Here is a 14,615-nt window from a genome sequence, read left to right on the forward strand (position 1 = left end):
GGCCATCCCACGTTACGTGGTTCCCAGCCGCTACCACTTTGCGCGCTCTGCAGTGCCTGAGTTGCATGAGCACGTGGTCATCAAAATAACCCGAAGCTTGAAGAATGCCGTTGCCTGCAAGGTTCACCTCACCACTGACACCTGGACGAGTGCGTTCGGCCAGGGTCGATACATCTCCCTTACCGCGCAGTGGGTGAACCTTGTGGAGCCTGGCAGCGATTCCTCACCTGCTACGGCGCGGGTGTTGCCCACACCGCAAACAGCTGCACCGCCGTCCCTCCCACTGGATAACAACAGCAGCACCTACCTCTCTGACTCCCTCTCCTCCAACGCATCTCAAAGCTGTACCTCATCCGGAAACGCTAACCCAGCAGCAGTAGGATCGTGGAAGCAGTGCAGCACAGCTGTTGGCATGCGTCAGCAAGCGTTGCTGAAGCTGATCTGCCTTGGGGTAAGCAGCACACAGGGGAGGAAATTTGGAGGGGAATAAAGGAACAGACGGATTTGTGGCTGGCACCGCTGGACCTGAAACCGGGCATGGTTGTGTGTGATAATGGGAGTAATCTCATTCGCGCTTTAAGGTTGGCTAAGCTGACACACATCCCTTGCCTGGCGCACGTGATGAACCTAGTAGTTCAGCGGTTCCTGAGGACATACCCAGGCGTGGCCGATCTTCTGTTGAAGGTGCGACGAGTGGCCAAACATTGTAGAAATTCCAGTACTGCTTCGGGGGCACTCGCCAAGATGCAGGAGCGCTTCAATCTCCCCCACCATCGCTTGCTGTGTGATGTCCCTACGCGCTGGAATTCAACGCTGCACATGCTAGCCCGCTTTTGCGAGCAGAAGAGTGCAGTGGTCCAGTACATGACGGCGCAGTACCGAGGCGCATCCGGACAGCTGCCAAGCTTCTGTGGATCCGATTGGGCCAACATGTTGGACCTCTGCCAAGTCCTCCAAAATTTTGAGCAATCCACGCTGCTTGTGAGCAGTGACAACTCTTCAGTCAGCATTACCATACCACTGCTGTGTTTACTGAAGAAGTCAATGTTGAAAATCAAGGAAACAGCTGTCATGATGCAACTGGGGGAATCTGAAGGAGAAAACGATCAGCGTGATGGTACCAACATCAGGCCATCCGCCTCAGGAAACGCTGGCCCCAGCAGCTATGACGAAGAAGAGGAGGAGGAACAGCTGGAGTTGGAGCAGGAATTTCATGCCACCACTGACGAGGGCCAGAGCGGTGCACGCTGGACTTCCACAATTCAGCGCGAATGGTCAGCAGAAGCAGACCAGGAAGAAGGTGACGACTATGATGCATCACAACAACTATCACAACGCTCACAAGAGGATGATGAGGATTCTGGCAGGACTCTGGCACACATGGCTCAATTCATGCTAGACTGCATTGAACGCGACCCACTCATTGTGCGCATTCTGGACAACACCAATTACTGGGTTTATACCCTTCTGGATCCACGGTACAAACACAATGTTCCAAAACTGCTTGAAGAAAGAGTCAGACAGGTCAAAATGGAAGAATACCAGCAGGCCCTTGTGGAGACTTTAGAGAGGAGATTGACATCCTCCCCCTCCTCTCGCCAGTTGTACGCCGACAGACTGACTTCCGCAAACCCAGGACGACCAGGAGGGCAGCAAACAACACAAGCCGCAGCTAGTGCCCAAAAGGGAATGGTATCGGCAGTGTCCTTGGAGTGGGAAAATTTTCTGACACCCATGCAGCAGCCCACAGAACAGCAAGCGTGCAGATCCACCTCCAACACCGATCGCCTGGAGAAGATGGTCAAGGACTACATGTCAGATGGCGTAGCTGTGTTGAACAATTCATCTGCACCCTTCAACTATTGGGTATCAAAGCTAGACACCTGGCACGAACTGGCAATGTACGCAATAGAAGTGCTGGCTTGCCCGGCAGCCAGCGTTATGTCGGAACGCTGTTTCAGTGCTGCCGGAGGCATCGTCACAGATCGGCGTATCCGCCTCTCCACAGAAAATGCAGACCGTCTGACTCAAATTAAAATGAATCAATCATGGATTGGAAACGACTATGCAACACTCCTGGACCCCAACCAAGTAACATGAACAATGACCATCTGTGATGGGTTAGCGTTGCCGGTCCCTGTTTATGGAACCTCTTATCTTTATTACATTTATGACTGCATGGCGGCAAAAAGCATGCTATCCGCACGCTTCTTGTCCTCATGCAAGGCCTGGGTTGTTGTGTCTGAAAGCGTGGCCTTCTCCTTCTGCGCCTCCTCCTGTTCCATCACGTGTGCTGCTGCTGGGTTAGCGTTGCCGGTCCCTGTTTATGGAACCTCTTATCTTTATTACATTTATGACTGCATGGCGGCAAAATGCATGCTACCTGTGCAAAGAAAACAGACATTTCCCGCATTTTAAAGACAGTTTTCCCTTTGAAACTTTAAAATTGATTTTCTCAAAAACTATAAGCTCTTTTTGCTAATTTTTTTTCCTCTTGTACCCACTCCCAAGGTGCACATACCCTGTAAATTTGGGGTATGTAGCATGTAAGGAGGCTTTACAAAGCATGAAAGTTCGGATCCCCATTGACTTCCATTATGTTCGGAGTTCGCGGCCATGTTCGGCGAACGTTCGCGAACCCGAACATCCAGGTGTTCGCCCAACACTAGTGTATACATGGCTGCAGTGCAGATGCACATGGCAAAAGTTGTTCTTTTCTTGCATGTCTTTATTTGAAGTGACACACAAGTAAAACTGAGCAGTGATGTACAGCAAACTGAGCTTATGATGAGAAACCACACCAGTAAATTCTTCATGTCCACATTTTCAGCAATTCCAGAGAATGGAGTAGATTAAAGTGGAACTTTGAGTAAAGGGAGCTGTGCACTGGTGCTTCTCTGTTGGTTGCTGAAGCCATCCTACTTAACCCATTCGCGTTCCGTCGTTTTCACTTGTGCAATGTTTAACTCCCATTGATTAGCCTATAACTTTATCACTACTTATCACAATGAACTGATCTATATCTTGTTTTTTTCCGCCACCAATTAGGCTTTCTATGGGGGGTACATTTTGCTAAGAGCCACTTTACTGTAAATGCATTTTAACAGGAAAAATAAGAAAAAACTGAAAAAAATTCATTATTTCTCAGTTTTCAGCCATTATAGTTTTAAAAGAACACATGCCTCCATAATTAAAACTCATCTATTGTATTTGCCCATATGTCCCGGTTATTACACCGTTAAAATTATTATCACAATGTATGGCGACAATATTTTATTTGGAAATAAAGGTGCATTTTTTCCGTTTTGCATCTATCACTATTTACAAGTTTAAAATAAAAAAATGCATGGGCAGTTTTCTTTGATGGGGTGGAGCTTAGCTTCTGTGCAGCCAAAAAATAGGCTTGGATAAGAAAAGCAAAGTTCTGATGCGGTGAAACTGTTAAAGGAGTTGTCAGGGAAAATGGACAAAACAAGGTTTACTCACCTGGGGCTTTCTCCAGCCCCTTGCAGCCGACTGTCCCACACAGTGTGCGATTTAGATCCTACTGACCAAAAAGATCAGTAGGACAACCAGGAAACTGGTATTGTTAAGAAGGAAATTAAAATAATGTCAGCTTCCATAGGTCTCAAACCTCAGGTTCCCTCTAAGGCCCTAGCTCACCCTACCCTGATTTCTAATTTTTGTAAAAAGGTGAATAAGGGACTATGCCATTACTCACACCAAACTTTCATACAGTATCTAATGTGGCAGTTCCACAGAAACTCCCCAAAGAGGGATCACAGAGACCTGTACACAAAGTAGAGAAAAGCCATCACCTGACCTCACCCAGTTTCTCGCTCTGCTCCTTGCTGTGGAATACAATGTAAAAAGGTGAGCAGGGTCAGCTCTGTGCTTTGAGTGAAAGACTGGCCTGGGATCATACTATAGCATTCGCATGGGTAGCTGAATATTCCTTCTGCTCACAGACCACCCGTTCTAATTTTCTGGCTCCGGGGGCCCTCAGAACTTCGGAAGGCATCAGAAGCACTACTGTCCCCAAGTGCATATGAAGACAGGAGACTCCGTACTGTGCATGCAGAAGTTGGCACTCACGCATGAACATTATGGAGCAGCCGACCTCCAGAAGGACTCAGAGTTGCAAGTGCTCCCAAAGCCTTCAAAGAATCCCTAAAGGGATATTTGATCAACTGATTGAATACCTGCGGGGGGTTGACATCGCTGGAACAAGGACAATGAGAGAGGACTTGGAAGGCTCTATAGGAACCAGAGCTTTCCTTCTTCATATGTGGGTATCTGCATTTTTTTCCCACCCACAGTTGCTTCAGTATAACTTTAATACACACTTCGGAGGATAAATGGCTTCACAGTTATTAGTAGCATTACATGCAACTTGCAGGTTATAGTTAGGCATGAGCCGCATACTAACTGATGGATGCACCTACATCCACCACCCAAGTGAACTACCTTAACCTTATTTGAGACATTCCAGATGAAGAGTAAAATATTGGTTTTCAGGTTGTCACCTCTGCTTTAAAGCATAAACCAGTAGTGGAAGAACATCAAGTTATATTAACAATATTAGAATGGGCACATTCCAAAGTATTTTGGAATGTTACAGTTAGACCATAACAGATCCTTCTGTGAAGATAAAGAGTTGAATTCATGTTAAAATAATAAATACAAATATACTGCGTATAACAGAAGGCCCCATAAGCAATTAACTTTTTATCATAGGAGATACATTTTCATCTAGTCTTTAAAATAACTTTTCAGCACTTTGCATTTGAAAAAGTACCAAAAGGTAGGTGAAAAAAATACTATCAAAATAAAATGAGTGTTTTCTGGATTGCTGGTAGTGTAAAATAAATGGTATGACAATCTGTAAAAAGATCACATAGGAGAAAACTCAGGAGAAAAAAAAATGAATTGCATATGGGCCCATGTCTCACCTTGGCCAGGAGGATCTGTAGCTGCTTAACTTCGCTGTTGGCCCTCAACAGCTCTTGACGGAGATCAGAACAGGTCAGTTCCAAATGTTCTTTTTCCTTGTGAGAAGACTTTAACATCTCTTGAACCTCACAGTTTTCAGGGCTATTTCCCACTGCTGTAATTTCAGAAACTTTCTGGCGTTCAGCATCTAGCTGAGCCTTAAAATGGGTACTTTCAATTCTTAGACCTTCGATGGTAACTTTTTGCTCTTCTATGGTCTTGGCCATGGTGCATTTCTCTTTCCTATCAGTTTCCAGAATACTCTGTAATTTACCTACTTCTTCTTTTAGTCTTTTGATTGTAGCTTGGGCCTCCTGGTGTTCTTTCTCAAGAGTTCTCAAACTGCTTGTCAATTGCTGCTGAATACTGAGCAGTTTTTCCCTTTCAAATTGAGATGTTTCTACAAGTTCTGCATACTTTTTTTCTACCTCTACTAGTTTGCTCTGGACCTGAGATTCTTCAGTCTTTGCCCTGTCTTGAAGAAGGGCCATCAACTTCTCATTCTCCTGACTGAGCTGATCTGCCCTTTGCCTATGCTGTTGCAAGGAACCTTCTAAAATAGCCTTTTCCTCTACAAGCTTTTCACTCTCTAACGTCAGCTCCTGAACCATTAAATTTTGATCAGAGAGCTCTTGTAGTGTTGCCTGAAGTTCCTCAGCAGTACTGTGGTGGTTTTCTTCCATTTTATGTATTTTTTCAGTCAAAGAAGCTACAGAGATATCACTGATGTTATTGGGGGAGCTGCCACTCGTTGAACATTTTGAGCCTTGGCATGGAATGCTTCCAGATGATTCTGCTCTAGATGGAACTTCGGCTAAGTGCTCAAAGTCAGAGTCTGGTGAAAGTGAAGCTTTGGTGACATCGCTGCTTGATGAACCTGATATATGAAGGCCATGTTCTCCAGCAGGAAAATGGCAGTTTTCAGATGGCTCTATTAATGGACTTTTCATTTTGACCCCAGTACTTGTCCCTTGGGTGGAAGGAGATCTAACACTGCTGTCTGTCCCATTGCTGCTTAAAGTATCAGAGAGGGGGGACTGCTCTAAGGAAAGTAGTTTCTGCTTTAAGTCTTCATTTTCTTTTCTCAGAAAAGCAACCTCTTTCTGGAAAGCTAGGTTCTTGTCTCGAAGGGTCTTTAATAATAATTCAGCATCAGAACCATCTGCAAGTTGAATCTCTATTGAGGATATATCCAGAGAGTTCACGTTGTCGGGACTTGGGCTTTCCTTGTCTTTGCATTTTTGCAGCTCGCTGCGGAGTTTAGTAATTTCAAAATCTTTAGTTTTTGCCTCTGCCAAGAGCTCTTTAACTTGTGACTCCAACACAGATCTGTTGTTTGTTTCATTGTCATGTTTAAGTTTTGGGGAAGCACGGATACTTTTTGCAGGTGTAGAAGCACTTGGAGAAGATGAAGGACTTGGTAGCGTTTTCTTAACTGTAGCAATAGGAGGACGCAGAATTGCTCTTGCTACTGGAGCTGGTAGATCTCGGGGAGTGGGTATTCCGGTCCGTCTTGTAGCTGAAGGCCCACCTGTAATGGAATAAAAAAAAAAAGAAGGCACATAAGAACATGCGTACACATAATAAAGCTCACTAAACTAAACATACATCAATTTTTTTTTTTGTTTATATGTTGTCAGGATGAAATGGGACAATTTACACTAGCCTTCATGGTGATTTACACTTGCTAATACAAAGTCAACAGCCTGTGCATATAAGGTCTCTAAGATCGCTATGTGGCCCACGAGTCAAAGTTTTACCACCCCGGGTCTATCCCCTGCATTACGTCACACAGACACCCAGGGACAGGAAGTTAAGAAGATGCAGGGGAGAAGCAGAGACTGGGCTGTGCGCCGGACAGGTTAGCGTATCTTTTCGTCGGTCGCTCAATTGACTGCCGCTAGCAGCGGGTCTCCGATCCGCTGCCATGCAACTGAAATTGAGCCATTTTCTCTGGAAATCGACTGATCTGGCCAAATGCTGAACAGATTTCTCAGCAATTTGATCAGAGCAATCAAATGGTTGTAGATCATCAGGAGAAAGCAATGCGTGTTAAGCCTGCTTAACTCTCACAGATATAGATAACCATTTAGATTTGCTTTAGCCTAAAAAGCTTTTACAATCCTGAGTGCAAGGAATAGATAATAAATTCAACAGTGAAAAGATCTGTCAGTAAAGGAGCTGAAGAACACACAAAACAAAAACAAAAAACTACCATCTTGTACTTGAGATAGTCAAAACCTTTAGAATGTAACGTTTAGATATTAAATAAGACTATAAGATTCCCAGAAAGTCTAATTGTTTACCTCACTTTAATTTCACTTACAGTATATGAGGGACTTACATTGTTACTTTAGAGGCAGTAAGGCTAATTGCATACTTGGTGCAGTGTGATTGTCCTGCAGCAGGGGAGCTTGCCGCAGGACAATTGCACAGCACCAGTCAATCTTTTAATCACCCTGCAGCAAAACGGGACCATGGTGTAATTTGGTTAGCTCCGCCCCTGCTCGGTGACGTGCTCCCTGCTGAACAGGAAGTCACTGAATTTTGAATGATTGGCGCATGCCCGCTGCACCACTACCACAACAAACTAAATATATTGTTTCAGTTGCAATGACTCCAATGCAATTGCATGCTGCTTGTAACGTTCGGCAACACACTGCAGAGCCTGCATTGTATTTACATCATCCGAAGCACTTGCGTTGCACCACTAGTAATGTGGCCAGTCTCAGAGCTTAATGGCCACAGTGACTAGCTGTGGCAGGGAAAAAGGACCACGACGCGATGGGTTAGGTGTGCACAGGGCCTCAGAAGGATTAGTTATTAAAAAATAATTCACAATAATGGGCTTTAACTATAAGCCCACCACTAGTCTTTAATTTTTTTTTTAATCAGAAAAAGTGTTATGGTAAATCACCACCTATGTGCAAACAAATCACAGCGGAGGGACAGCCCTGACTGATGATCACTCTCTACAACCTCATGATGTAGAACTCAATACCAACGGGGTAACTGAAAATTACTAGACTTTTGTTAAAAGGCAAAAACCTCAAACCACAGACAGGAACATTCTGTCTGATCTGCACAATGCAACTTCATACTTAAAAAGGATGACAGAGAGTGATAACAGATGAATAAAACCCATATTAGAAATCACACTTTGGTCCAAAATCCGTACACAGTGAGTGCTCTGTGATGGGAGTGGAAACCCAGAAAGACTAAGACAAAGCAAGCAGTGTTTAGAGGAAAAGAGGACAGAAGAATATTCTGATTGCAGAGCCCACAGCCCACTCATGCAGGTCAGAGCATTAGATGGCAACAGCTGGAAAATTCCAGAACTTAACAGAGCAATAATTAACAGAAAGATACCTCACACCACACAAACAGGTTTACAGTATTAGTGTAATTATAATTAGTTAGGCTTAAAACGGGGACCAGAATCCAACACACTACCTTGGCATCGATTTTATCCCCACGTCAAGATCTTGGCATGACATACTACAACTACAACATATAGTAAAAGCTGTTACACTCTACATAAAAAGTACAAGTGCCACCGAGAAAGTAACAGCCACTTGCTTATATCTACCCCCCAAGGTACCATATTCTTTCAGAGTAATTTAGCTTGCGTGTGTCAGCCTAACCTCTCCTTTCCCTGCACTGCTTGTCACATGACTTTAGCACGTCTAACTATTTGTTTAGCGGCACTAACATGGACTCCTCTCCCTCCTATATTACTCAAACTCATAGGTGAGGGAGTGTGATGTTACTACAATAAAGGAATTAAAAACCTTGTAAAAGGACATGATAAAATCTTAAATAAAGGAGGAGATTATGTGGAGAAATAATCAAAAGATACAGTGTGTCTAAACTAAACTTAACTTTCAAGGGCATAAAGAGATTATTTGCATATTTGGGAGTGATGCATCATGGGAAATATCAGCTGCTCACTTACAGCTGAATTATAGCAAATACCATCTGTTTTAAGATGGCAGAATTACATTTAGAAAAATCTTTAAATGGTCAACTACTGAAATGGCAAGGAAATGTAGTTTTGGGGAGACTTTAGCCATACAGTCATTTAACAAGTGTTGTCCAAGATGACAGTCAACAATCATTTTGGGTGAGATCCTAAAAATGTTGATAGAATATATATATATATATATATATATATATATATATATATATATATATATATATATATATATATATATATTTTTTTTTTTTCTCATTTCACTCACACACACACACATTAGTTCTGTCACTGCTAAGCAGCCTGTTCTGAAGGAAAGACACACTACTAAACCAACAAAGGTCAGTCATCTGTGACATAACCCAGTCTATTACTAATGTCATCAATATTGAGCCTCTAGGAATGCTGGATGATCTTGACGCGGACCATGGAGGCCAATGCTGAAATGCACTGACGTAAGCAGTGTTGGAGACATCCAGATGTGCAAGCATCACAGTGTGTACTTCCTCGGTCACCCACACTCCCAGAGGCCTTCAGTAAGCTGTATGCCAACACCTACCGCGGTGACTGCAATTCAGCACTGCGTGAGCCTAGCCTTAGATTTTTTTCCTTACTAAAAAAAATAAAAAAATTAATCAGGCATTAAAGTTAAAAAAAAATTTTGATCTCCATATTGGTTTGACTGACACTTTTTAATGTTTATTTTTTTTTATTACTACTTGTTTTGTTAATAAAGTTCATAGGATATTACATTATCAGCAAGTCGGGAGATTTACTGTCAATTACATTAGGCCTGGTACACACCATGCAATTTCTTGTCAGATCGACAGGTCAATTTCAGTTTTCCCAACAGATCCGATCAGATCTCGATTGATAACAGAATAGATTTTCAGATCACTATTGCATGAAATCAATCTCATTATCGATCGGGAACTGAGCTGATCTGTTGGAACTGATTGATTCGACTAGTCGATCTTACATGAAATTGCATGGTGTTTGCCAGCCTTTAGACTTTTTCTGATTACCAAACTTGCCAATGCAGCATACCAAATTTGAGGGTTTGGAAAAAACAAACAAAACCTAACTAGCGTTATAGGAGTCACGCATGACGTGTGGTGAACGAGTGTGGTTAGTGTTACAGTAACAGCACCAGTACGGATGTTCCCACTTGAGCTGAAAACATTTTTTTTTTGTCCATCCGCTGCCCATCGCAAAATTGACATTGAACAGCTCCTACATTATAAATAGGAGCCGTTCACACTTGTCAGTCTGCAATGGATCTGTGAGATCTGTTGCAGTAAGCGGGCCTCACTTCTGTTCAGTCAGTGATAATCCCGGACATGCAGATGCGTTCCCCATATAGCCTATAGTGGTAACGTGGTAACGCATCACCCCCACTGGCCGCATGTGAACCGGCTATAGATGGAAAACGAGAGAGAGACAGCCAATGGGAATGTATAAGTACTTCAGAGGAAATATCCAGCTATCTGGAGTATGCAATGGGGGAGACCAGGAAACCTGCCCAGGAGAGATAGGGCTGACAAGAGGCAAGTTATGGTGGTTGGTCTGTCTGTCAGCAGTAGGCAGAACTGCTGCAAAAGTGTTGGATATAAGTACAGAAGAAGGAGGATAGAAAATAGAGCAAGAATATGGAAAGAAAACGTACAGAGAAAGACGTATAGAGAGGGTAGGGTCCATCTCACAGCCTGTTAAAAAGTGGTTTAAAACTCTGACAAAATTTTCAACAAAAATGTGTTTTCCTACTTTTTATAAACCATACAATTATCATATTTGCTTTTGTGCATAAGTATTAATATTCATTTAGATATTATAACTTCCCAAAGTTCAGTTAATTTACTTTGAAAGCTGCTGGTGCATTTTATTTATAACTGTTGTCATTCTGTTGTAAATGCTGCCAGCAGTTCTTTCTGATCTGTTTTTCACTTCAGCACTCATCAGCTGAAGTCCTGCACAGCCAGAGAAGGTTTACATAAATGTATCAAGTAAAGAATGTGTACACAAGATAAAGTTCCATGGAGGTTCTCCCTGCAAAAGAAAGAGTCAGGTCTGTGATGTAACCCTTTGAATGCTGTTTTACTAAAAAAAAAAAAAAAAAAACATTGTTAGTATATTATATGCTGTAAATAATCTTTTAGAGCAAAGAAGAAATTCTGGGTTATATTCCATTTTAATCAAGGTATCCTCCAATAAGGGATGTTCAAGTTTCAGCCAGGGATCCCAGATTCGTTCAAATTTCTTGTGGGTATCGCGTAATATACTGGTCAATTTTTCATTGATCCTATAAAAGAGTTCATTCTCGATTTGACCTCTCCAAAGTTGACAGAAGGTTTTTTCCAATTCCTTAGCCATTGTCATGGTGGCTGCTGAAAAGACTGGAGAGGCCAGGGTATTTTGGGATGAGGTTAGTGTGTCTATCTTCTCATGTAAGAGCGCTTGCCAAGGGTTCTTAGGTATGGTTTTATGGAGGAGGGAGGAGAGTAATTTATAAACCTGGCTCCAGAACCTAACAACGCCACCAAGTGTGCAACATAATCGCCAGTCACCCTGCAACCCCTGAAGCAGAAGGGATTAGCAGAGGGAAAGCCTTTGGCTACCCTGGCCGGAACCAGGTACCATCTGGTCATGACCTTGTAGGCCGCCTCCACCGTGTGAAGGTTGCTGGAGCAGCTAGAGACTTTGTCCCAGATGCCCATCAAATCCTTCCTATCCCTGGTTTCTGAGAGTTCCGCTACCCATCTGACAGCGTATGCATGCTGAAGGAAACGTTCAGGGCATGTAAGGAATGAGTAGGGTGTGGAAATGAGCCTACGGGTATTGGGGCGATGGAGGAAAATGTTTTCATATGGGGTAAGATTTAAAGGTAGATCTTTATTTTTAATAAAGTGGATATCCAGTGCCTGATCTGCAGGTATCAAAAAAATTCACCCTGCGGGGCTTGAAACTTCTCCTGCAAGTCAGGCCACGTGTATATAATGGCAGTATTTGTATAGCGCCTTTCTCCTGTCGGACTCAAAGCGCTTGCGAGGCAGCCACTAGAGCGCACTCAGTAGGCAGTAGCAGTGTTAAGGAGACTTGCCCAAGAAACTCCTTACTGAAATAGGTGCTGGCTTACTGAACAGGCAGAGCCGAGATTTGAACCCAGGTCTCCTGTGTCAGAGGCAGAGCCCTTAACCATTACACTTTCCAGCCACTGCTACCTATATACCTCTAGGGGTGAGAAGATGGGTCACTGTGGATAAACAGTGTCACATCACCAGGTGAATGCGTCTGGGTTGTCTCTGCCGGGGGGGAGAGAGGATTGCGAATTGGAGGCAGAAGAGGCAAATGGGGGGATGGTAAATTTGCTGAGTATTGTACAGAGTCCCAAACTTGCAGGCTATGTGACAGTGGCGGACTGATTGTGGGAGGTTTATGAGGGAGCCAGAAAGGGTGCTGGGAGGAAATGGTGTGCAGTCAGGTATTTCAAGGAAAACCCACAGAGGGGTATCTTGTACCTGAAAGAGGCGGGTCAGTTGAGTTATTGGTGCTGCTTGATAGCATGGAGCAGATACGAGGGACACCCAAACCTCTTGCCTAGTTTATGCGGAAAACATGGTTGACTTCAGTACTCTGGGGTGATTACAACCCCAGAATATATGGTAATTGTTTTTTGTCAAATAAAACTTTTGAAATATTACAAGACTACGCAGAATGACAAAAAATGCAGTGATGAGCTGTTTACATGTTTGAGTCCATACAGACAATATATATCTGCTATAGCTCTATAGCTTGGCAGTTTAACCTACACTGGGCAGAAAAGGCCTCTGGTAGAGCAGGAAAGCAATCAGATATATACACACACACACACACACTAGATAGATAGATATGCTGTAATGGTGACATGTTTACAGCATGTTGTTATTGCCTATGATGTACCAGACCTTTCACTAATCTTGCTTCTTTACAACATAGCATTTTAACTCCAATTTCAAGATTCAGCTCCTCAAATCTGGAATGCAAGTGCCTTCCTATAAAATTGAGAGCAGGGCTGCTCTAGAGATTGCGCTCATTACTATGGCACAGTCACAGGAGGAATTTATTATAATACACACATTTATAGGCTCTAACCCAGACATTACACGCTGTACAGAAAAATCATGGCACTCCAGGAATCGGTGTGTGCTCCGCATGCCAATGAGGAGAGCACAAGAGATACAGAGACCTCCTGCTCTCCCTCACTAAATTCCATCACCTTTCTCACAGCTGAGTCATCAGCAAGTCCAGGATCTGCTGAGCAGTGTGCTACTGTCACGCAGTGCTTCCATCCATTACTGCTCTATATAGGGTGACTTTCCTGTGTAACGCAACCTACAGTAGAGAAATGGCGTTTGTTTGCTTTTGTGGGCAACTACCCCCCCATCATGATACAGTTTTTGTTCAGTTATTGAAGTATTGCTAAAGATCACTGCATCCACCAAGTTAGGACTGGAATTTTTTGACCTGTTAGCTGTTCGGTGGTAAAGGACAGTGACCCTCACCTGAGTCAGGCCAGAACATAGCCGGGTTTGGGGAATTAGTAAAAATGAGTTTATAAGCTGCTGTGCAACTGCACTCATGTCAAAAGCAACAGTGAGAGCCTTTTACGTATAACTCAAGGCTGTCCAAGATGTACTAACAATACTGTCTTGCTGGGGTGAGGTGTAGGAGGGGAACGTGGGTATGTGCATGTTAATGCAACAACACATGCTTACTAACCTTCCAACAATCTAAACTGCATTCTTGCACGTAATGCATAATTGCACATACTGTATAAATAAAGAAAAATCCACCCAGAGTTTTGTGATCTGTTCCCCAAATCGAACAGCTAACCTATGGTAATAAAACCCAATCTATTCTTAAATCCATCCACCTCAAAGATGCATGTTCAGATATTATGCATTCCCAATCTCTGTTTCACTGTAGAAACAGCCTTTTACAACAAATATTCACTGAACTAATTGAAATCTTTGTCAAAACAGTGGCATACTCTGCAAAGAAGCCTGACTTGCAGCAGGTCTGGATTTCTGGAGAGGCCACACAGGCCATAGCCTAGGGAAACGCAGTACATGGAAGAGGGAGGCTGCTGTCATGCAAGACAGGAGCTGCACAAGAAATGAAAGCTGCTCTTGCACATAGGAAGGGTGGGTACTGCACATGGAAAATGAGGTTCCTGGATACTTGGCAGACAGCGGTTACTGTAAATCAAAAAGGTAAATGGTAAGGCTGCTACCCATAGGAAAGGGTGGGAGGCAGCACAAGCAGCTGTCTTAGGTGGAGCAAAAAGTTTCAATAAAATTTTCAGGAAAACGTAAGTTTGCCTTATTAAAACAAAGTATTTGCAATTATTCAGGTTGGAGTGAGTTCTGAGAGTTCTCCCAGTGCATCACTGCTGAATAGTAGTGCCTGGATAGTGTACTGGTTAAGGGCTCTGCATCTGACCAGGGTTTCGAATCTCGGCTCCTGTTCAGTAAGCCAGCACCTACTTAGTAGGAGACCTTGGGCAAGACTCCCTAACACTGCTACTGCCTGTAGAGCGCATCCTAGTGGCTGCAGCTCTGGCGCTTTGAGTCCACCAGGAGAAAAGCACAATATAAATGTTCTGTGTGTTTGT

The 14,615-nt window shown here is 43.4% G+C and overlaps 1 protein-coding gene across 3 annotated transcripts in view; it reads right to left on the reverse strand.

Annotated features, from left to right (window-relative positions):
• SPECC1 (sperm antigen with calponin homology and coiled-coil domains 1) overlaps window positions 1-14,615 on the reverse strand; it is a 481,287-nt gene that overhangs the window by 236,541 nt on the left and 230,131 nt on the right. For all 3 annotated transcript variants that reach the window (XM_068270298.1, XM_068270300.1, XM_068270299.1), the window contains exon 4: window positions 4,953-6,523. In XM_068270298.1, coding sequence (XP_068126399.1) covers window positions 4,953-6,523 — 1,571 coding nt within the window. The remainder of the gene's footprint in view (window positions 1-4,952; window positions 6,524-14,615) is intronic.

The sequence above is a fragment of the Hyperolius riggenbachi genome, chromosome 2 (genome assembly GCF_040937935.1).
Source record: "Hyperolius riggenbachi isolate aHypRig1 chromosome 2, aHypRig1.pri, whole genome shotgun sequence".
Lineage (NCBI taxonomy): Eukaryota > Metazoa > Chordata > Amphibia > Anura > Hyperoliidae > Hyperolius > Hyperolius riggenbachi.